The 25,013-nt window shown below is 39.6% G+C and overlaps 2 protein-coding genes across 3 annotated transcripts; one reads left to right on the top strand and one right to left on the bottom strand.

Annotated features, from left to right (window-relative positions):
• Nucleotides 1-1,800: 1,800 nt before the first annotated feature.
• On the bottom strand, nt 1,801-11,160 carry LOC103368777 (transcription cofactor vestigial-like protein 4). The gene is made up of 6 exons (XM_008297258.1): nt 11,068-11,160; nt 10,353-10,508; nt 9,079-9,241; nt 7,547-7,772; nt 4,995-5,109; nt 1,801-4,284 (listed from the first exon to the last, which is right to left on the bottom strand). The coding sequence occupies exons 2-6, from the start codon at nt 10,432-10,434 to the stop codon at nt 4,085-4,087; spliced, it is 786 nt and encodes a 261-aa protein (XP_008295480.1). The 5' UTR covers nt 10,435-10,508; nt 11,068-11,160; the 3' UTR covers nt 1,801-4,084.
• A 2,734-nt stretch (nt 11,161-13,894) lies between these two features.
• Nucleotides 13,895-22,220, top strand: syn2a (synapsin IIa). Of its 2 annotated transcripts, none has more exons than XM_008297257.1 (11): nt 13,895-14,235; nt 19,672-19,729; nt 19,838-19,929; nt 20,129-20,285; nt 20,479-20,568; nt 20,702-20,764; nt 20,983-21,125; nt 21,208-21,282; nt 21,457-21,559; nt 21,763-21,909; nt 22,101-22,220. In XM_008297257.1, exons 1-11 carry the CDS (start codon nt 13,895-13,897, stop codon nt 22,218-22,220), a joined length of 1,389 nt encoding a protein of 462 aa, XP_008295479.1. The 2 variants fall into 2 exon arrangements, with proteins under 2 accessions (XP_008295479.1, XP_008295478.1); XM_008297256.1 differs by having other exon boundaries at nt 22,086-22,220.
• Nucleotides 22,221-25,013: the final 2,793 nt, after the last annotated feature.

The following is a 25,013-nucleotide window of genomic DNA, read 5'->3' as shown; positions in this document are numbered from 1 at the left end:
ACATCAGCATGCAGGACACACCTACTAATACCAGAAAAGCCAGCAGTGAAATCTGTTCATGGGACACTATGCTCATTTAAATCTAGAATTAAGAGACAAACAAATCTTTGCTCCAGTTAAAACAAACTATTACAAGCCTGTATCAACCAAAAGGAAAAGAAGCAGCTGATGAGACAAAGACAGTTTAAAGACAGAATAAATACGGCAGCACTTGACTTGTGGTTGGACTAATCGGTTGATAAACGACTTTATTCTGAAGCGGTGGAGGCAAGTGTCCACGGACGACAGAGGATGAGCAATGACTCTTGATTGCGTGGTTCAAAGAGGAGTGCTCTAATCAATGGGACCACCTCCTTATTGACTCAAGTGTTGCAACGTCAGTGTAACATTAACAAGGATGTCCAGAATCTAAGGTACAGCAGCAGGACAGATTTATGAAGTGACTGTTGAGCATCTAAAGGGGCCTTCTTCGGTTTTCATGCTTAAATGCATGCTGCATTTACTGTCAGCAACACAGAATATTGATTAAAACTGAGGGAGACAATATCCTGAACTGCTGTTTATATGTAACACAGTCATAAAGTCTACGCACCCCTTCACTTATTAAAAAAATAAAATGTTTCTCATAAGCATTTTGCCCATCAACTTAAACTCAATTATCCATAATGATTAAGTGAAAACACAATGAAATCTTTGAAAATCTCTCATTTATAAAAGAACCTTTAATGTCAGTTTTTACTCTGGGTTTGGCCTTTTTTTTTTAAAAAATATTCTTTCTGGTAGATGCTTTTAAGCTCCATTAGATTTGACAGGAATTGTCAAAATATCTGCCATCTTCAGATTTCTCCACAGATGCTCTGTGTGGTTTACAGCAAGTCTGGACCACTCAGGGAAGCACAAGAGATTCTGGGAGGTAGAAGATTTCTGACACTCTGTAATGTCCACTGTGCTCCTAGGTACACTTGAAGGCTGCGTTTCTGTCCCGGCCTTTTTTTGTAGTGAATTGTAGGACCGTAAACACTCACATGTGTCTTTCTAAATGGCGTCCAATGAAACAAGTTGCCACAAGTGGACTTTAAACCAGTTTTCATCACATCAGGGATAATTAAAGCTGACAGGATGCATCTAAACACACACTTAAGAGCCACAATCCATCCATTATCTATACACTGCTTAATCCTCACTAGGGTCGTGGGGGGCTGGAGCCTATCCCAGGTCGCCTGTCTATTGCAGGGCCACACTTAGAGACAGACAACCAAGCACACTCACATTCACGGACAGTTTAGAATCACCAATTAACCTCAACATGCTTTTGGGCTGTGTGGGAGGAAGCCGGAGAACCCAGAGAGAACATGCAAACTCCACGCAGAAAGATCCCGGTGCCCTCACCGGGACGCGAACCAGCAACCCTCTTGCTGCGAGGCAACACTGCTACAAACTGCGCCACCCTGCAGCCCAACAACCACAATGAAGTCTCAAAATCTTTTTAGTTCAGTAAAAGCTTGTAAAGAAAAACAAAAAAAACAAAGGAAATCAAAAGAATGGTGTCACATTTATGTATTTGAACTTAAATCTACTACATAAACACGTGAATAGGTCTGAACACACACACACACACTTATTCATGTTCCACCCCATAACAGCAACAACTGACATCAGCTCAAATGAAAAATGCAAGTCTTACGAACAATTAAAGTAAAATGGACATTTTTGTTAGCATATACCGTTTTTGCTGCATCTCACTTGCTGTAACTTTATGTAGCATAAGTAATAATAACAAAAAAAAAAGACGACATGAAATATGCAAAGGTAGGCATTATGTTTATTTGGAAGAAATGTAAGTACAAAAAAGTGGTATTTTCTTCCAGAGAAATAAGGACAAAGGTGAACAAATTTTTCCTTTTTTGTTTTTTTTTTTTATATGAAGATGACACCTGGAACAAGCACTTTCTGCAAACAGTCTTTGAGATACAGGTAGTCTATAGCAATTAAATAACAATGGACTAAAACCCCAAACATATTACTGAAAACTCCACTTGTGTCAAACAAGCAGAACCCGAGATAATCACCAATTTCTATGATGGTACACACAGAAAGTTAAACAAACAGAAGTCTTCCTGACACTGCACCAAGAGAGTCTTTGATCAAAAGACTGTTGTGTTCCTGCACTTATTAATCATCTGACAACTGTGGGAAAAAAATAATCAACTTTTTTATTTATTTTTTTTTAAAGACAGAACGCATGGTTAGAAGATAATAAACACCCATGCTACAGATGAGTACGCTACTCTGAATAGAAACAAAACATCTATGATCATTCCGCACGGCGCAATGATAGTCTTATGAGTAAAATAAAATATAAAGACAGGATAGTGTATGTAACAACTGGAGGAAGAAAAAAAAAAAAAAGGCAAAATATTAATACAAATGTAAATGTTTTCACAGACAGTTAATTGACAAACAAATTTGACTTTACAATACCATATCTTAATCAGTGTCGACAAATAGGTTATGGGACTATAAGATCATTTCAGAAGAGGGAAAATTTAACTTAAACTCAACTGCATAAAAAAAACTTTTGTTACTCAGTTACACCTATTCTCCATTATTAAGAAGATTTTTGCAGCTCACACCGTAACACCACCATGATTTTTTTTTGTTTTTTATATAAAGGCAAACATACTTGTAACAGTACTTGCTAAACCCAACTGAAGTGACTGTTAAGTGTCAGGCAGCAGTGGAGGAATGTTGATGCCTACTCGTAAATTAAGGACACCCACATCGCATGTCCGTTCAAAAAATGTTTTAATTTATTTTTTAAAAAGGGAAATCAACCGCTTTGTCACTGAGGCAAAGGAGAAATCCGCCGTTGTTCTAATTGGAGAGAAACGCGTCAAAGTGAGACTTCTGTTGTCACTACGTTTTGCCAAAAGTCAACATGACACTATCAACATGTTGAGAATAAATAAAGCCACTGCAAATAAACTGCGCTACAGAAGATCAGATTTTAGCTGTATTCAGTCACGTGTAAAGCTATAGCGTCCACAGAATAACAAACGTGACGCGGCCTTTCAAACCGCATTCACGCAGCCTTGCCAGAGGCCGCTATTTGTAGATGGATGCTTAGATATACACCTACGTAAAGTAATGAAAACCGGATACAAAAAATATATTGAGTACAACTGTCCCAGCAGTGAGTATTTCTAAAATGTTACAGATAAAAAATAAATTCTGAGTAAATATATAGTATAGAATAAGGTTTGTAATAGAAACCAGCTATTTGAAACATGCTTTCTAGTTAGAGATATCTACTATGATTGATATTAGTTCACTAAGTAATCAGCCACAGTGAAGGTATAGACAGGAAACTACAAATATTTATTCAACAGTGGATACGTCCAGTTCACCATGATAAAGAAGACCGACTAATCGAGCGTCTTCAGAAAGCTGGGGGGGAAGGAGGGGGGACCAGAGCCTTACTTGCATTATCACAATCTCAGAACACGAAATGCATTCTTGAACACATTAGTTCCAACTGAAACGGGTAACCTGCTACCTAAACGGTCAGAAACGTAATAGTGCAAATGAGACCTGGCTGTCCTTTTCAAGTAGTAGAGAGTAAAAAAAAAGCAGTGTGACTTTAGAGTGACGATAGAGACCAGATCTATGGCTTATATGTTGATGAAAAAGGCAGGAAGTTTCTTTGGCTATCGCGACAGGTGAAAGGCAAGTGAGCGCGGGCTCCAGAAAAATTATTGACCACGTTGTGAATCTCATCATTCCAAAATAAAATCTATGATTGTACACTGTTTTCAGAACTAACACTGTCAACCCAACTATGCAATGTTTAGTTTCTCCTCTATGACGGAGAGCCTTGCCAATTTCAGATTACAAATCTGAGCTGAATGTTCCAATAGAAGATTGACCTCGAGGTCCACAAGTGAACAGCCTCTGTGAGCACCATATGTCTTACACTGTTCTTGGCTAAGGGAAGTTGATTCTTGGCAAGAAATGACAGCGGGCTATCTCCACTCTCATATGCACACACTTAGAAGTGATTGTAATGTTTACTCCCCCCTCTGATTCATGAATCAGCCTCTGGAGTTTGAGGACCTCCACCCCTGGCCTTGATTTGGAGCCAAGCATCCCCCAGCGCCTTGGCAAAGTGGTCGTCCACCGAACCTGTGATGGACACCGAGTTAGACACCGGCTCTGCTTCTTTGTAGTTCTTGCCGAGGCTGCGGCGGAAGTGCTCCTCGATCACAGGATCGCAGACTGCATTATCTAAAATAAGGTTATGTGTGGAGGAAGAAAAACAAACTCCTGGTTATTACATGTGATGTAATAATAAAAAAAGTGTCTATGATTTGTTAATGAAGGCAAATAAAAATACAGCAGCTTTATCGGTGTTCTACACTCTGGATAATACATTGTATGGTACTATATTTAATCAAGAGAAAAACAGAAAAACTACAATGGGCTGAGTGCATGTAGTGCAATAGTTTGGAGCTATAATTTCAAATGTTTTTCTACAAACAACACACAATTCGTCACTGAGAGATAAAATCTGACATATACTGTTGGTTTCTAATTTTGAGAAGTAAAAGATCTCCACCAATACTTTAAATTTGAGCATGTGTAGTTTTCTTGTAGTCATTTTACATTTAAACTTTAAAAAAAGATCATTTTGGCCTCAGCACACATAAATCATGTAAAAGCTGTTTGGGCTTAAATGGACAAACATGGGGGGAAAACGACAGGAATACATATTGTGTAGAAAGACAGTCAGTTAGCATGATTATAAATAAACCCATTTTACAATTTTCTATTAATACAAGACCAAACACTATAAGTAGATGTTGTTCTTTCTTTTGGTCTTATGCTTTTCTATTTTTTTTCACCTTAGCAAAGCAACAGCTAGTATTAGTCATATATGTCCCTCTCTAAGTATTCGATCACACACTGTGAATTTGTATGTAATTTCAAAGACTTACCGTTGGTCTTTCTCTGATCAGTAGGTGGACTGGGAGTGCAGCCATTCATGTGGCAGTGTGTAAGATTACAATTGCGATTGCTTGCAGGGGCACAGGTAATAACCGAGGGACGGTTCTGTGAGAGGAAAAGATGCATACCATCAGCTAACACAGCCACAGTATGTATGTAGGAGCTGGTAGAGCTGCACAATTAATGGAATCACAAAGACGATTTTGGCTTTCCACAATCAAATGAACCACCGACTGCAAGTTTGAAGTTTGAAATGCTCCGCTTATAGAAAACAGCCCATGTAGACAAAACCATTTACTTTTAACTTTGGTAAATCTTACATTACAAGGCCTTCATTCACTGTTTTTAAAGTAATTTGGGGTCAAGCACATGTCTATAGTGTAGAGTAATTGAGTAGAAATGCTAAAAGGCTTCTACGTGCACTGCTGCTGAGCTGTGCTGCTTGCATTTGAACAGTTTAATAAATGGAAGTGTCCATCGATATGCAGATGGTCACCAAGTGAGGTGTTTTCTGTATATTTTTATTATTCATGTTTTGCCTGGAGGAGATGCATAGAATTCATGTGACTTTATTTTAAGCCTTATTTTGATGCTAAGATTTGTACTTTTGCAGGAATGTTGCACAACATTAAAGTGGAAGCAGTGCTGATTTAATAAAGGACATATATTTAATGCATAATCGTAAACACCAATTTAGCAATTATTGTGCAGCCTTAGGTATGCTTCTCCTCCAGAGATACCCAACATGTCAAAATATTCTCACTGATACTCGCTGACTAATACAGTATTTATTATTGGTCCAGAAATGTTTACTAAATCACTGAATACACTCAAAGCACATGTACCATTCACCTAAAATGAGAATGACCATGTAAATACAGAGGGGAAAGAGTCAAACACATTTAGGTAGGAAAACAAAAAGCGTTCTCCTTTTGCAGAGGAATGTGAAGATAGTTCTCCACATTCATTTGTATTGTAAAAGTCAAACATCCAAGCAAAGAAACCCAAAGGGGGAAACACACCTTTTTTTTAAGTTGAAGCAATTTTTGTGCATCTCAAGAAGACAAAAGCAGAGAAATGGCTGTGAGCATATGCAAGCTTATATTCATGCAAGTTAACATTATGAAGTTGAAACCATCTCATGAAAACTTGGACTAAAGGCTTTTTTTTTTTTTTTATGAAAGGACGTTGTTGTGAGTGTACTGGAGCTGAAACTGTATATATGTGTATATGATGTTTCCAGCACTGGGAAAAGATTATCCAAAACAGTCTACTGGTCTTTTTGAAATGATGCAGACTGTAGAGAAAATGACACTTTGAACCCCAGAGTTGGCTGAAATGTTTGTAACATTTTAGTGCTGCAGTGTGTGTCGGTCAACCGGTCTTGACTGGTAGTGCTGAATTCATTTGTTGCCTAAATTCAGCATTTATCTGTCAGTGATGGGGAATACAGTATTCACTAAATATTTACCTCCATCTTGCAAAGCTAATTATTGAGTCATTAAATATTAAATGTGTTGACGCACCTTATTTTGCAGATAGACTGGAAGATAACTCTAGTGTGTGGCACGTATAGTATGAAATAGTCCAAGTACTGCATTGCGCACTCATAGCAGAACCCCCTCTATTTTGTCCTGTCAACCTAACATTTTTAGAAAAACATCATTTTGTACATTTGTGAATCAATACAGATTCATATAAGAGGATCACAATTCTTACTTGGTTTGACTACATGACAGAACACTCTACCAGAAAAGTGTATGAATACACATGTTAACCTTTGCGTGATCTGTGGTGTTGTATATTTGAGCTGGGTGTCACATGTGGAATTTTTTTTTTCTCAAATATATCTTTGACTTATTCTGATCACCTTTACAAATTGTTTTCATTGTAATCTGTAAGATTCACATAGTTTCAACAATCCCAATTTACCAAAGCAACTGGAACAGACAACTCGAATAACTGATTTGTAAAGAACTATCCATTATCAAAGCAATCTTTGCAACCTGCCACCACAGACAGCTGTGAAGTGAACATGCACAGACAGCAAATGTACTTCTAAACATATTACAAGCTGGGGCCTGTGTTCACAGACAGGTTTTGTGCATGCACTGATCATATTTGGCTGAACAGCAACAAAATGTTAATACAAGCAAGCAAGCAAGCAAGAAAGAAAGAAAGAAAGAAAGAAAATGCTCCTGCTTCACAAAAATGGGACCAAGGATGGGGAATATAGTACACTGGTGAAAGAGATGAAAAGAATCAACAAGGAGCACCATTGTGCTTTTGTCGCATGTGATCCACACAGTCAGCAAGCAGACGCCCACACAGGAGTCTGTGCTGACCTTCACGGACATGGGCAAATAAAATGTACATCGCACAAATTCCTCAAGCCAAGCACGTCAGACGAGCGTGGACTGGGCTTTACCTGACCCACATGATTTAACATAGAAATAATGTTTCCCTCTGTACCGATGTGCTTTTTATTTTCAACAATGTGAAAATTACATGTACTCTGTTTAAATGTCACAAGTTGACGTACCTGTTGTCGCTCCACAGTCCCACTTATGACAGACCTCTCTACTCCCCCGACTCCAGTTTCCTGGCTGCTTTTGGTCAGAGCCAGAGGCTGGTCTACAGCATAGCCAGAAATGGAAGCATACAGGTGGTTCCCATGGAGACCGTTAGAGGAGGAGGTAACGTGCTCCACAGGACTGTGGCTGAGGCTCCAGTGCTCATTACGGTTGTCTCCAGCGGAGGGGCGGGCCCTTAAATGAGAGATTACAAATTAAATGTACACTTCCAACAGCTTCACACCTTCATAAACTATTTACTTTTCGACATTTGCACATCTATATAAAGATCACAGTATGGAGTGTAGACTGGGGTGGTGTTTTTTAAAGTGCAACCTTTTTTTTGATGTTGTAGAATGTTATTTTAAGATGACATGACTTCCTATTCATAGACTTTGTTGTGTTAGTATTCTAATGTTTCCCCTAAAATCAAACCCTTTACAGCCTGGAGTTTTTCTATGCATTTTAAACAGGATTTTTCCTCCTTCGGTCTCAGAATAAAAATAATAAAATAAATCTTGTCCACATAAGCATTACTTTCAAAATAAATCTCCATCTACACGAAAACACAAAATTGAAGAACTGTCAATAGCCTGCCAAACCAACAGGAGGCAATATAACCCGAATGCTAAAGTCATGTCGGCCAATCAGCAGCCTGAGAAAAGCTACTGCCACTTCTGGTAAGCTGCCAACAATGGTTCATCATTGGGAAGAGGGGGGATTGTACGTGAGAACTGATAGTGACGCCTGTGTTCCTCAGTACAGTGGAGGAGTTACTATACATTAATGTGTAAACGTGGAAAAAAGTCCCATTAGCAAGGTCTGCACCAGCACTATTATGGTCACAGCCGACATTGTACAAAATCGCTTCATGTAAACAAAGGTGATAACGCTGTGCATGCCGATAAGTCAGTTTTCACTGTTTACATGTCAACATTGCAAGGAGTGTCTTGGTATCTTCATCCTTGGAGTTTTCCAAAAAGGTACACTTTCAGTGGCCTAAAAATGCATCAGCATGTGAACAGAAGGACAAATGCAACAGATTCTTTCTTTTTTTTTCTCCCACAGTAAAGGTTTTTGATACTGACAACTAATTAACAATACTCTGCTGCATGACAAGTTTATCAGGACTGCTTTCTTGTTTCAAAACTAAAATTAGATTTATTTTATTTTTAATTCAAAAAAATCTAATTCCAGGCGTTTAGCTGCGGCTACACTGAAAATACTATATTAGCACAAAGTAATCAAGTGTGGTCAAAAGGGTGGCTTGCATTCAGAAATGGATAAATACAGAATGAAAGCAGAATTAGGTCAGGCTTTAAGATAATTGGTTTTTTGGTGTGCAATTGCCTGTCACTTGCCACATGATCAAACATAAATCAATTTGGAACACAGGTAACACTTTGCATACAATTTTGATGACTAAAATTAAAAAAGCAACAACATCAAGGCTACTTCATTATAGTAATTATCAATACTTAAACTTCTGAAAGGCACTTACAACTGAGTGGCAAACAGTCTGCTCATTTTGGTCATGTGGTCATCATCACAGTTGATTCGGTCTTCCATTTGTTCTTCGCCGTACTTTCGTTTGCTCGGGCAGTGTGGAGGAGGCCCAGTTATGTTGGACATGGCAGTGGACAGGGAGGGCATCCTGGACTCATCTGTGGGAAAAGAATGGCCAGTCCAAACAGTCAAACTAAATTTAGAGTACAAGCACACAACTTAAACACAGAAAACTACTATTGCATAATACCGCTGCATTTAGTCATATCATGACCTTAAACAAGACTGGCTGTGCTGTTCTTAAAGACAGTCCTGAATAATGGAACTTGGTCAAAATTACACTCTAAACAAATGGGCAACAGAGAATTTGTAATAAGACGGCGTAAATGTAAAATAATTTGCACACAAATCGCAGCAAATGCACATCATGTGCATTGTGGTTTCATGACAGAAAATCTGCAGTTGGTGTTATAAAATATCTAGGATGTTTTCTATTCTGTTATTCCAAAATAATATTTTTTTGGTGCAATTTCTTTTAAAAATAATCAGGAGACTGTGGAGGTCATGTCAGCTCAAAAGTTCGGAAAACACCTTCTAAAGTGAGATTTAAATGACCCTGCTATTCCAGAGAGGAGGACTTGTTTAATGTTCAGAGGTTGAATTGATTTCTAAAAGCAACTTTGATCGAGAAGTTGAGCACGAGGCATGGGACTAAAAATCACCTCCAAAAACCTGAGCAAAAACAGCTTCATACACGATTATGTAGTATGTTACACTGACCAAATCATACTTGTTTTAGCCTCGATGTCTTCAGATAGGTAACTTACCCATTAGCACAGAGTGTCAAACAGTCTGAAGTTTAATCCGAGTGCATCAAATAAAGCAACACTTGTACTGAATGCTTCTATTGTTTATACACATCTTTTAAATTAGCATGTTAGCATATTATGCATATATTACGTATCGAGTGAAGCTTCTGGGAAGCTAAATAAGTGGATTTAAGGACATGATGTGAAGATAGAGCTATTATTAGGGACCGTACTTTTGGATCACAATAGTTCTTGTTTTTCTAAATAAGCAGTAAGCTATAACATTGTTAGTGTCGACTTGCATCAAAATTGACTAAAGTTCTATGGCTGACTTTCGCCTTACGCTGAGGTAACGCAAACCAAAACACAGGAGAAACTGGCGTTGTACTTAAAGAAACCGCAAGCTGATAGTTTTTCAAATAAGCGTAACATTCTGAAAAACAAATATTGAAAAGCTTACCTTCGTAGTGCAGTCTCCCAATGTTATTGTTCATCTTGTCCAGGAACTGAGAGTTCAACAGGTCCATTCTCGTGAAAAGCATTTACACGAACAAGCTAGTTGCTAACATCGATGTTAGCAAACTATAGCACCGAAGACAACAAATGGGCTTCTATCCTGAAAAAAGAAACAAAATAGGCGAATCAGATTGTAAATAAGAAGGTAAACAAAGCTTACTTTTGAAACAAGACAAAAGAAATCGGCGATTATCTCTTGTTGTTATTAGTTTGGTGGCTAACGACAGGTATCCGGACGCTGGCGTAAACCAGCCCGAGGCTAGCTAAACAAGTCGCCTACGCTGAGCTAACTGCTACAATGTTACGCTAGCTTCGACCAACTAGCCTTTAATGCTATTATTATAGAAGTAGTTAAATTCGCTGATATCGCAATGGTAGTTGCGATTCCACGAAATAGTTTTCCACATAGTCTTACGGTTGTTAGCTTAGTTGAAGAGACCAACACACAAATTAACTAACTTTATTTTTATTTTGTCCATAACACAAACTAACGTTAGCCATGTGGCTAACTTCGTACTTAGTTAGCTGAAAGCTTCCCGATTCAACTGGCAAAACCAAAAACACATTAATGACAACTTACAGTGGGGTTACGTTTAGTGGTAAAAGTCTAACAAACTACATTTCAAATAGGCGTAACGTTAGCAATCAGTGTTACTTACTTATTCGACTGAAGTAGCTTCGCAGCTACAACACCATGATTAGCCAGCCTGCGTGTACTCTGCCTTCACGTACTTTCCCACTGTAGCAGTTCTCAAACAAACAAAAGAGGGAGCTGAACGGCCCTAGTGGAGAGACGAGGCGAGCAGGGGCGAGTTAACATGGGAACATCCACCTAAAGGGTACATTTGTTAAATACGAACACTTTGCTGTGTGCTATCGTTGCAGAACCAGGGATACACTTTGCTGAGCTACACGGCTGCAAATGTTGCACGACGAATAACACTTGAATAAAATAGTCAAATACTATTTTTTAAAGTTTGTCTCTGACTTTATTTTGTCAGACGAAGAATGCTTTCCTTTTTATGTTTTTTTTTGTTTGTTTGTTTGTTTGTTTTTTTTGCGATAGTGTAATTTCAAATTTAAAACAAGTGTAGGTGTAATGTGTCATAACTTGACTGTCTGATGCATTACCTGGACAATTTCCACTGATTGTTGTGGCAGTGTTCAGGCTGACCAACAATCTGATCATAGAACAGCCCACTGGGTGGCACACTGTGCTGCTGGATCTCCTCATCCACACACCTCTGCCTAGAAAGGCTGGGCTGGAGACTTCAGGAAGTGGGTTTGTCCACTCCACTACCAGCAGGTGTCACCCTAATACACACATAGCATTCAGTGCAAACTACAGCTTCTCTTAGGATAATATATAAATATAGTTTCAGGTTATGTGTCTCATGACCAGCGTTTAAAATATAAAAATAAGACACCCAAGTCATTTTTTATAATAGATTTTCAGCTTTAACCTGACTTTCACTCTGTTATCTTCAATACAAAGAATGTCCATCACAGAGAGTACAATAGACACTGTGATTACACTTTATTTATATGCCACAAAAACCAACATTTGCAATTTTTTCTTGTGATGCTTTACAGTATTTATAACACACAACAGTCTGTCACTAGATCGTCGATCCAGATGATCTATCTGAAGACTAGACCAACTGAGTGACAGTAAACTTACATTACACTGGCAATATAAAACGTAAAGTTTAAAATCCAGTCTATTGTCAGAGCTGGAAGTTATCACAGTCATTGGATGAAATGCCTGCGAAGCTCGGCTATGACAGCTCCTTTAACTATCTGACTTTATTTCATAAACTGTGTCACAATCAGATCTTTGATGTTACTTGAAAACATAAGCAGAAAATTCACAGGAAAGCTTTTAGGCATGCAAATTTGTAAAGTGTTACAATAATTCAAACCTAATTGGGAATTTGGGAAAAAAATCAAGAATAATAATAAATTTTTAATAGCATTAATGGTTCATTTTATTTCCCTATCACCTTTTAAAACTGAGTCGGAAAGAAATGACGATTGCAAGAAGATCATAAAACAAAAATTTTAAAAAATTAAAATTTAAAAGGGCAATAATAAAGCATTAGGAAAGACATAAAATGTAATGCAAATGCCTGTCTGTGTAGGTGGTTTTTTAAAGCTTTTGGAACAGAGGCGCCACCTGAGCTTATCTGCCAGTAAAGGGGAGGTTTGTTCCACACAGTTAGAGATAAAACAATAAAAGCAAAAAGTTATCTCCCCTGATGTGTGAGGGAGCAGGATCAAAGATCACTAACTGCTCATGAAGATTTCGATGGCAAGATTAAAGAAGTCCACCAGTAATATTATATTTATTTTTGTTTATTATTAAAAGTATTACTGCTGTGAGATAAAAGTGTAACTGCCTCGGTTATAATACATATATTTCACATTTAAGGCCCTGCTTCAGATTCAAACTGTGTCAAACCTTGACTGGATTTGTGATGACCTCGGCACATGACGAGTTATTGATTTATTGATCTGTTTCCAGAGCCTTTGCAAAATATCAATCTGCAAACTGCGTTGGAGGTATTTTATCAGACAGCTTTATGACCTTCTATGTCCCGCCTCTCTTCTTTCCTGAATTTCAAGGAATAGCAGCAGCAGCAGCAGCAATTGTTACCTTTGTCTTAAAAATGTATATTATTTTATAAGATTTCTGCTTTTGTATCAGTTAATATAGAGTTTTAGTGCAGAACATATTGCAAGCTGTGTTTCTGTGCTGCCATTGCTGACCAATTTAGTCTAACAAAACTGTGAGGTGAAGGAAGCCGTGCAGGAAATCACAATTAGTAAAACCAGCAGGTGTAGGGATTGATAAAAACAATTGTGAGACAGGATTTACAGCATGCATCTGCGTCTCAAGGGACTGCTGCTGACGTTTCCTCTCATTCAACACGGCCCACTGGTCCTAACAGCCATTTTAGATTTCATGGCTGCATTTTGCCCACACACAGAAATGCTGTGGGTAGGCAGAGGGCAGAGAGACCTGAGGAACAGAGGGAGCGGGAGTGAGGCGGTTGCGATGTAGTGCTCACTATACCCCTCCTGCACTTCCACTGGAAACCCCTCTATTTTCCATGCTGTGGTTCAAAAAAGAAGGATGCCTCTGAGGCAGCAGAAAGTGGGGGAGGGGTAGGGAAGGCAGGCATGCCAGTGAGAGAGGAGAGAGGAGAGGACGAGAGGAGGAAGGAGAGGCGAAGCTAGAGCATCATTTTCTATGCTGGAGGAGAGAACGGGGTGAGGGGATTGGCTGCCGGAGAGTGTAGCGTCACTGCTAGTGAGGGGGAGCTTTGAGGATGCTCCGCTGAGCTGGGAGGGAACACATTCGCTGGGAGTTTGCATTGAGAGCTCAGCCATTATCAGCTGTACACTGAGGACAAGGACTCCTCTGCAGAATCCTTCTCCACACCCTGTGCTCGTCGACTCTTCTGCCTTTTCTCAGCTGCAGCCATGAATTATTTGCGTCGGCGCCTCTCGGACAGCACGTTCATCTCCAACCTGCCCAATGGCTACATGACAGACCTTCAGAGGCCTGACCCTGCTCAGCCTCCTTCACCTGCCTCCACCACCCCTGCCAAGTCTCCCACAGCTGGGCCAACACCTCCAGCAACTTCCCCTGCTCCAGAGAGGAAACCCCAGCCATCCCAGTCGACGGGAGCAGGTTTCTTTAGTTCCATAACCAACGTTGTGAAGCAGACAGCTGCTTCAGCAGGGCTAGTGGAGCAGACCCAAGTCACGACACCAAAGAAGTTTAAGATTCTTTTTGTCATTGACGAACCACAGCAGGAGTGGTAAGACGATCAGCTGCTCTACTCAGTGTGATGTATTTCATCTTGAATCATTCGTTCTTTATGTATTGTTTGTTGGCTCCATCCTTAATGTCAATTTATCTACCAATGATTCATTTGACTGTAGTAGTTAGGTAATGCTTAAGGAACCATGAAAAAACATCTGTATTAAGCACCCTGCAGATATGAATGGGCTCTGCTGCTGTGGTTTGATGGTACAACATCCCAGTGTTAGGATAATACATAGAGGCAGCCAATACTTAAAGAAACACGCTCCATTGATTCCCAGCAGTAATGACATTACACCAAGACGGAGGATTTTATTGTCCTCCATGCTCCTTGTAGGTAAGGCTTTTCTGTAGTGTTTCATTCTGTTGTACATCTACCTGTATGAAAATCTGTCAAATTAACCAAAATTGTTGATAGTATCATCCTGTACAGTGGTATTTTACCACACATAAAAAAAACAAAAAAACAATTGCTGTTCCACAGGTTGAGCAGAATTGATAAAAGCAAGGCAATGGAGGTGAATACTGCAGTGCTTCCACTCTATCAATGGGGTTTCCCCCTGCTCTCTGATTGCAGATCACGTGACCTGCCCTGCACTAACATAGGGAACGATTTATGTAAGGAACCGCAACCCATGGAGCGTTGGGTTGCATTAGTCGATAATATGAGTGAGAAGAAAAAATTATGTGGAAAGATATGTTTCTAAGCCTGCTGGGAGCAAGGAGCATCATGTCATTAATGTTACTTACCTTAAGGCACTTAAGCTGGCACACTGGCTTTCAGCGTCCTGGGGGATCGTACTCAAAGGTAGCTTAAAACAAGCGTCTTTGTCAGCCTACTGTGGTGAGGAATTAAAATACACTAAATGAGTTTGCACATGGATTTAGAGGGAAATTACTTTGTGTAAAGACTCATATCTTGTCAAATAATAGAATGTGGTAACTCCGTCTTCGTCACGATGATATTTACACAGCTGGCATATTTTCCACAGCAGTGTGTGAGCTGGAGCCATTGTCTCCTTTTGTATAATAAATATGGACATTGTCCACCTGTAGGTAAAGTGCAGGGAAATAAAACTCAACTCTATGCTGCCTTTATGACTACACAGCCCTGAGGGACTGCTTACTCACTGGAGGGTAGACTGACTTGTCTGAGGTAAACAAATAAAATCTGAAACAAATATACATTCTCTACTTTAAGCATTGTACAAAATCACAATTTCTGACCGTTCGATCTGACTTCAACAATCCAAAATTATTTCTGACAAGTGCCAAAAGTAAATGTAAAAAATGTTACAGGTTTTTGAACTTGTGATCCTCAGTCGTACTACAAAAGGCCTTTAGATTTGGTGTGTTTATGCAGGTTGTAATGGTGTATAGATGTACTGTATGTTGTATCAACGCCAGTATGTCACTCGTGTCATGTAGAGCTCCTCGCCTGATGGCAATTGTGCAGGAGTATAGGTGTTTTTTAGTGTGCAGGAGTGGCCATTTATTTATTAGAAACCATGATCACTGGTAATAGGATCAGACCCTCAGCAGTAGGACTGATGCCAGCCTTAAGTATTCACTTGTTCAACATTTGTTATGAGGGGGAAGGAAGTTGAGGAATAAGGATTCCAGTCTGATGTGCCAGTACACTGACACTGCTCTGCAGATCTTGGCAAAGACGCTCAATATAATACATTAAACTAAAACCATGTCATTCATCAAAGGTCATTCCAATGGATAATGGCAAGTAAGTTCTGCTGGAGAATCATTATTCTCTCAGTGTCAGGATATAACGAGGTCTGATATGAGGTAATGTCTATGTATTTGCAAAAAACAAAAAAGCCTCAAGTAATTTGCTGCTCTGACATTATTTCTGCTGAAATATATTCAGTAGTGTAGTAGTTTAAAGTGTTCATAAGCTCTGAAGTCTACGATCGCACTAAATCGTTTCTTGCTTGATATGTTGCACAACCACTTGTGAGATCGGCTAAACCAGTTCTTTCAAAGGGCTTCCTCTGTCTGAGTGCTGCATCTATTTTTTATGGCAGCTCAATATCACTGAGAGAGAGGTTGTACATGTTTGACTAGGTTGGTTTCTGTTGGTGTTTTTTTTTTTTTTTTTTGAGAACTTTCACCCACGGGTGGTAAGTCGCTACGGCAGTACAAATCCATTTTAGTTTACACAGTTTTGTGATGGTCTGCTTGTTTTGTTTAGATTATGTTTTGCTTGAAATGGCACAGTTTTGGGCTGTGACAAGCACAAGGAAACCAAATTGAGAAGGATTCGAGGGAGAAAGGCTTCAGAGAAGTAGTGATGCGTTTGAAATAATATGTGCTTTGTATCGAGCACTCAGGACATGAGGCAGGACAGAAACCACACTGAAATATAGCTGTTGGCAAGCCATAAGAAGATGAAATGTCTCTTTATTATGATCTTGCAGGTTCTGGTGAGCACCCATTATTCTCTGTAATGTTGGCACACCTTGAGTCTGAGGGTATTGTTTATGTGCTGTGTCTCACTGTGAGATACAACAATGTCAAGACTTATTTCTACCAACTGCTGCAAATTAAAGTCAGTCTGATGGAGACCTGGTGGCCCCAAGACACAGAATGATATCAGGAAAGAGTTTTCCAGACTAATTGCATCTGGCAGAAGTCAGTCTCAGAATCTGTTTATTAGGCCTAATCAGTCCGATCCCAAATAATCAATAGATGCAAGATTTTATGAGTATTTTTTGTAGAATATGTGTATTTTCTGGGAAATAACAATGACTTGCAATGACAGCAGGGCGACAGCTAAAAATATTCTATTTTAGTTAGTTCGTATGCCAATATCCAGCCAAAAATAATTTCTTAAGCATCTGAAATGCAACTGTAACTTCAATGTTTTCATCTTCCACGTAGTTGCTAACAGCTTGGCCCAACTGTAAAAACGTAACATGCCAGAGAAGGCACACAGAAAAAATATAATAGATACCAATATGTAATTAAACAGAGACTTTGTTGCGTGAAAAGCTTTGTTAGGGAGAATATTTGCATGTGATAAAAGGTGTCCTGATAAAATCAAGGTGATTGCCATGGGTTGCAGCACAGACAGATGCATTCTGTCATTCAGCCCATGTTTTACTTGTTAGATGAGGCTGCCAGTCATCCAGAGAGGTTTGTTTTGTTCCAGGAATGCTGCGCTATAAATTACTCTTATGACAGGAGGAGCAGATGGTACACTATCCTGCCTATCAGACTAATGGCTGAGATGCACTGCTTCCTTATTCCCTCTGTACCTCAATTTAATGCAAAGAGACAAAGATTGCAAAGATTCCTTTTATTGAATCACTCAATGTTCACAATTGCAAAATACGTCGGTTACTGTTTCATCTAATACCTGCGAAACGATGCTTTACGCTGTGTATTTAATCTTATTCAAACATTACCCACACAGAGAGTGAAAGTTGTGCATGCAAAGTAATGACACATTAAAATTCAGCAAGGATTCCTACTCGCCGAGCTCTCTGTGAATCACATGAATGTAAAATCCTTTCACAGCAGTAATGCAATTGGCCAAAATTTTGACTGAGCAAACTGCAGCCATTAATGAAGTTCCTTCATTTATCATTGCATGCATTGATTCATACAAAAAAAAACATTAGAGAAACTTTTGGGGGTTTTTTTGGTCTTATTTGGTTTCTCATCTCATCTTTCATTCAAGAGTAGCTCTATTGATTCCTACAAATGAGTGATCCAAGTAAATGTCTGCTATCACGCTCTTCCCTCTCCTCAGCAATAGATGCACAGCCTGGTGACTAACTCCAGGTTTAGGACCAGTTATACAATTTAGAAGCAGAGATAGAGCTAATAAATAACAATAGAGGCCTTGTTATTGGATGAAAGCTATACTTAACATAAAACGAGCTCAGATTTTAACCAGAGGAACCTGGCTGCTGTGAGGTGACTACCAACTACTAATGCATATTAATGCAATGGATTTGAAGATCGTGTTCTCTTTGAATGCGTGGCTTCTATGCTCTGAGCTATAAGCTGCGCTGCTGTATGCATAGTGATAAAGCATAGATCGGCCACATAATGCTACACTCCATCCACAGAGCCATCCCTCATGTTAAAAGCGATTATTATTCAAATGTGCAAAATGAAATCAGAGGCTCGTCTCCGTCGAGCGTCATGTCTGCGTTTATTGTCAGGGTCATGATTTGCAATCACTGTCTTTCTGTCTGTATTGACGAAGAGCATTCATCACAGCGCAGAGTTGACTTTTCATTTCCCCAAACATAGGAGGTGTGATTCATATTTGAATGCTTGTTTTCCTCCACAGCCAAGTAGATCTCTGTGCTCTAATTAGCTTCTGAATGAATTATTCAGTTTTACCACATCATTAAATATGCGGAGAGTGCAGGGTGTCTGACAGGAGAGCGATACCAACCAAAAGGAAGTGAGAACTTTAAAACATGTCAGGAAAGTATGTTAACACAGCCATACTGAAACATGGACATCCTACAAACTCCATTGGATCCTGCTATCATAGTACATGTATCAGTGCAGGAAATGGCTGTTAGCATCAGGGTGAACTTGAAACTGTGGAAAGTGAAACTAAAATGAAACCTTCTCCATGGCAATTTAAGGAAATAGAAGGCAAGGGTTCTTTTTTTGGGCTGCCCTCAGTATTGATTTACCCCAGTAGTTTGGGCTGCCAAATCTTATCTTGTCAGGGCCAGCCTTTGTGTGATAGTTTAGGAAAGAGCCAAAGAAATCAAACACCGACACGCACTGTCTGGTTTAGGAAGTTTTCATCCCTGTGTGGTTTTGGGTCACTGATCCATCTTAATCTTAAATCCCTTTGAAAGATTTCCTCTTCAGCTGTGGTCCAGGTAAAGATGGATCAGAGTGTGTCATTTGTATTCAAGCCAGACGGGAGACTGTCTGCTTTTTTTTTTTTTTTTTTTTAAAGTGCTGAATCACCAGAAAGGTGCAGCCATTTTCTGAAATTTTTTAAATTCAATGTATGCAGTAGGAATGCATTGCCTCATCATATGTTAACCTGATCCACAGCGCTGCTACGCCGTCAGATGTGCTCAGTTGCATCTGTGTGTAAGCCTGTAAAGATGATTAAGTGTTGTGTTGTATAAGTAGTAAGTATTGTAATGTTTTAGTGCTGTCCTTGTTGTCAGATTGAGAGGATGAATTGCTTACATTTTTGCGGATCAGCAGTTGGAAGTCCGCGAAAAAGAGGCATTTCTCTGCTCTGTGCTATTTATGCATTCACCGACGCGACATGTTTTCACCAGCAATTCACATTCCAGAGAATATGACAAAGAAGATTTAGATTTGGATGGATAATCAATTAGAAATCTCTATTTTAAGAATCTCTGTAATCCCTTTATGCATTATGTGGTTATATTAAAAGCCAGTGATTTCTCCTTTTACCCAGGGCAAAATTATTCCGGGGAAAGAAAATACATGGGGATTATGACATCAAAGTGGAACAGGTAGGTTTCATCATGCCACTAATACCCATTTCAAGTGCCTGTATGAAACAGAGTGGAGGGGTTGAAATGCTCTGTCCTCATGTACCTTTCTAATTATCAACTCCTCAGGCTGAATTCAACGAGATCAACGTTGTAGCTCATGCCAATGGAACCTGCATGGTTAACATGCAGGTTTACAGAAACGGTACCAAGGTTGTCAGGTACGACACACACACACACACACACACACAAAGCAAAATTAATTTAACTGCACAGCACTACTTCATTGTTTTAATCAGAGCATGTCCACTTAGAGTACCCACTTTCTGATTTATCTCCCATTGCTGTCAGCACGTGCCACAGTCTTGTCATTTTTCTGGTCAGTTTTCGTCACCTCTCTGCTATAATTCTGTTTGACAGGTCATTCAAGCCAGACTTTGTCCTCATCCGTCAACATGCCTTCAGTATGACTCAGAATGAAGATTTTCGCAACCTCATCATCGGCCTGCAGTACGGTGGCGTCCCAAGCATCAACTCCCTCGAGTCCATCTACAACTTGTGTGACAAGCCGTGGGCGGTAGGCGGCCGGGGAGCGCTTTATTATGGAACAATGTAGCAGGCTGCGCAACAATAAAAAAAAAAAAAAAAAGCAACAATCATCTTTTCCGCATTTCTGGATTGCATTTGATCAATCAGATAGATTGTTATTGGTGTCTCTGTTAAATTATTTACTCAAGATGTCGTGATTGTTTGCCTTTGTGTGTCTGCAGTTTGCCCAACTTATCAACACGTTCAGGAAGCTGGGCGCTGATAAGTTCCCTCTGATTGAGCAGACCTTTTATCCAAACTACAAGGAGATGGTGAGAAGTGCACCAACACTTTTCTTTTTCTTTTTTTTTTTATGACATGAAACAGCAAGTTTGTAAATTTGGAGATGAAACTATACATTACCATATATGATGCATTAACACAAACTATACTGTCTTACTTTAGGTAAGCATGCCATCATTCCCTGTTGTTGTGAAGATCGGACACGCCCATTCCGGTATTGGAAAGGTAAAGAGATATTTTCTGTTGCAGTAATATGGAAAACGCAAAATTGTGGCTTACTTTAATTTAGGCTTGTGCTTAGTAAATTTAGCAAAATCGCTTAAAGCAATTGCAGAAACATTAAAAAAAAAAGGAAAAATTCACCTGCAATATGCCTCCAAGAATCCTTTAAAGCAATCTTCTCTCAGTGTTTGACTCTTTTCTATCTGTGCTTTTGTGTACAGGTGAAAGTCGACAATCACAGTAAGTTCCAGGACATTGCCAGTGTCGTGGCTCTCACTCAGACCTACACCACCACAGAGCCTTTGATTGACTCCAAGTACGACATCCGAATCCAGAAGATCGGCAACGACTACAAAGCCTACATGTATGTACATACGATTTAACACTGTAAGCAAATGAGAAACAAAACTGAACTTAACTGAATTTATGTGGTTTGCACACATCAGGAGAACATCTATATCTGGTAACTGGAAGAGCAACACAGGCTCAGCTATGCTTGAACAGGTGGCCATGACTGACAGGTGAGTGTTGAGTAAGAATCCTAATCCAGTACAAATAGATGTTTCATTTTGACATGGCAAATGTTCTTAGTTTGAAAAAAACAACAACTCCATGTTGGTTTTTTTGTGCCAACATATTTGTGTCATGTACAACAGCATGTTCGCGCTGAGTCATGTGCTGGTGGTTGTGTTCAGGTACAAGCTGTGGGTCGACACCTGCTCAGAGATTTTCGGGGGTCTCGACATTTGTGCAGTTAAAGCTATCCATGGGAAAGATAGCAGAGATTACATCACAGAGGTAGGAGTCCAGGAAGCTACATCTGGGGAGTCAAAGTCGAGAACTACTGAAGTATACTAAGCTGTACAGAAAAGTGCATGTGTTCCACTGTGTATTGGTCAAAAGTAATGCAACATAGTAATGTGACTCATGTTTTATATAATGCACTACTCTGTGAAATTTACCTCCTTTTTTCCTCTGCTACAACCTTCTTTGCGGCCCAGGTGGTTGGTTCTGCCATGCCCCTGGTAGGCGAACACCAGGCTGAGGATCGGCAGCTCATCGCTGACATGGTGCTGGAAAAAATGAACCAGTCAGCTGAGAAGGAAGCGAATGCTCCCCAGAGACCCACCACCATACAGCCATCTCAGGTACACACAGGCATATTAAAAGCTGAAGCTCTGTTGGTGCAAGATCATTGCTAATGTAATAATGTAATATTTATGATTTAGGACGTTGCCATATTATTGGATTCAAACAAGCTATTTTTAGAAAACCATCACAGTTGTTGCTGGATGAGTAAATTGGGTTTTGTTTTGTCTTTTAGGGAGCTGGCCAGAAGGGAGAAATCATTGGTGAACCCACCAAGAATGGCACTGGGCGCCCACCTCAAGGCTGTCTGCAGTACATCCTCGATTGTAATGGCGTTGCAGTGGGTCCAAAACCAGTCCAGGCCAACTGAGTAACCCAGGAGAAGTGGGAAGAGTCTCAGAGTCTAGATAACACTGACGTACCTTAGCTGAACCCAAGCGCAGACGTGTGTGGGAATGCTGAAAACTAGAATCAGATCATGGGGGGTAGGAGCTCGGTACAACCAAGTGCTGGCCTGGACTGTGTTTTTAACTCTATGCAGTGTCAAAATGTACTGTCTAGTTGTCGACCGGTTGATTTGTGTGCTTGTATAGGTCACCTATGTTTCAGTAGCTGTGGTTTTTCTTTGGGGCTGTTGTTGATGATGTAAAAAGCAGATTGTGCCTACACTGAGTTCAGTCCTGCTCTGTGCTACCTGTTCGACCCAGCTATGAATCTTTTCATTTGCCCCCGACCCCAAGTTTATTTTTTATTTTTTAAATGTGTACCTTTAGATATTGTTCAAACTGTGGACAAGCGTACAGTTTGAAGTTTGTGTATATCTCAATATGTATACCGTAAGTGGGTGTGTATGGCTGTAGTGGTGATTATTTTCGTACTAATACTAATAGATATTTATTTTTGTTTTGCATGATTGAAACAAAGGCAGGTGCAAGTCAGTTCTAAATGTCCGATCAAGTGGGATGTTTGTGTAACATCGCTGTTACATCGCTGTTACATCGCTGTGTTTATCTAAGCTGTGTTCCCTGTGATCCATGCATTGTGAATACGTCATAAGAAATGCATATTATAAGTTCGACAGGAAACAGTGTACACATACAATAGAGACATACAGTATTTTGCCTTTTTCCAACGTTCATTTTTCCATCTATGACAACATCGATGGCGCGAGAAAAGAGATTATTTAGAGCGATTATAGAGTATTAATAGATGGATACATATTAAAAATATTTATTAAAGATTTTATCATGCAGAAAACTGTGCAGCAGCAGCAACTTTAATATATTTATATCATTTTGAGCCAAAGAAAATATTATTTACTTTAAATCCGCCTTTGCACTCCAGTAACCCACAATGTAAATACCAGTGAGAGGACTGTTAATCCTGCAGTTTGTCACATAAGGGGGTGCAATTTCATTAGAGAACAGTGCTCCAAGACAATACTTCTGTTTTCAAATTGCCTGTTGTAAATCACACCCCGGTGAACTAATGCAGTTGTTGTCTTTTTGCATTCAGTTTTGTGACAGATATATTGTCCGATAATGAAGAGGTGCGTAATGTGTGATCTGCCATGAAATGCCAGATATGAATTCGTCCTCCCCCCCCCCCCCCCCCTGTGTGATCTGCCATGAAATGCCAGATATGAATTTGTCCCCCCCCACCCCACCCCTGTAGCTCCCACACTGGATATCAGCTATCACGGAGGTGTTGCCATGACAACAATGCCAAGTGCTCTGAGGTTTAGTGTGGACTGCTGTAGTCGTACTGTGCCTGTGTTACTGCCATTCAAAGATTCCTGTGAGCTGATGGAGAGTGCAATATAAATCTTGTTGTTGTTTTTTTTTGCTTTTTAAAAATACAATAATGTAATGTATTTTCAAATCGGATCTTCCATCAAATTGATTCAAAAAGCTATACTCATCCACACACTGAATTATTCTTTGAAAACAAAAAACAAAAACATTTCAAAGCGTTTTTCTTTTCTTACACAAATGTCTCAATCACTTGTCATTGTCCGGTGGCTTTTGTGGAGGCCATTTCACATATCTAATACCCTAAATGGTGAAACAGCTAAAAAGCAACCAAATCAACTGTAAAAAGAAATCTGTACCGTTTTCCAACAATTTCTTTGTTACTATAGTATAAAACCTGTTCGGCAAGCTCTGTGTGCAGTTCTTTTCGAAGTTGTATAAAGTGCCATTGTATCCGTGAGCGTATCCTTGTAAAAGCCATGCCTGAGGCTTTATGGATGTGTTGTTCTGTTTAATAGGAAATATGCCATGACATTGATTTCCAAAGGAAGAACATGCACAGGTACCACCGTCAGTAATAGCTGTAGGCCTTGGTTTGGTGAGTTGTGATGAAACGTTTGCTAAATTATCGCTGGGCCTGTTCATTTTGTCATTGCGTCGGGGTGAAACTTCTGTCTTCAGACCCAGTGGACCATAACTATTAAGGGCCGTGGTACTTTGAGAACCGGTGTTGAGCTGTTTAAATCGAGATCAGACTACAATATGTTGTGGAAAAAAAACAAATCCTTCCTGGATGTGTCCCCTCTGTCACTGGCAATAAAGCTTCCTTTGCAATATATGCTTGGTCCGTGTCCTCACATGTGTTAAGAGTGTTGTGAGTATTATTAGCTGTTAAGGAAACACATATACGGACTTTATCAATTTCACAAAGTAGACAACAGTTTAGTTTCTGTGCAAAATGTCTGCACTGCATCGTTTCCAATGCATGATGGGATCCCTGTATTGTTGATGATTGCAGTGTGATAATGTATCCCCTCTGCTTTTTCTGTGTCTTCATTTTTTCTGCAAAACTATTTTAGACTACATATCAACATACTAACATCACATTCTAAACATTGTGTCTCCATAAAGAGGCTGCTAGGATTCTTAAATATCATAAATATCTCTTGTGCTGAAATTAGGGGACTCAAAGCAACCTAAGGGATTACTTTGACAAAGGCCTGCTGTAAGGCTGACCCTCAAACCTCCAGCAAAGGATGAAAACCCAAAGCTCAGCCCGACAGCTCAGATATTTAAGTCTGGAAACCAAGACACTCTAACATCAGGAGGGCTTCAGGTCCACTGTAACTCAGTGACTTCTGTGTATCTTAAATATCAGGGTCAGTCTAAAGCCCAGCAGGAGCGAGCAGAAG

This window comes from Stegastes partitus, unplaced genomic scaffold (assembly GCF_000690725.1).
Source record: "Stegastes partitus isolate 25-593 unplaced genomic scaffold, Stegastes_partitus-1.0.2 Scaffold1203, whole genome shotgun sequence".
NCBI classification, from domain to species: Eukaryota; Metazoa; Chordata; class Actinopteri; family Pomacentridae; genus Stegastes; species Stegastes partitus.
The sequence above is the reverse complement of the archived record's forward strand: the minus strand, read 5'-3'. Positions and strand labels throughout refer to the sequence as shown.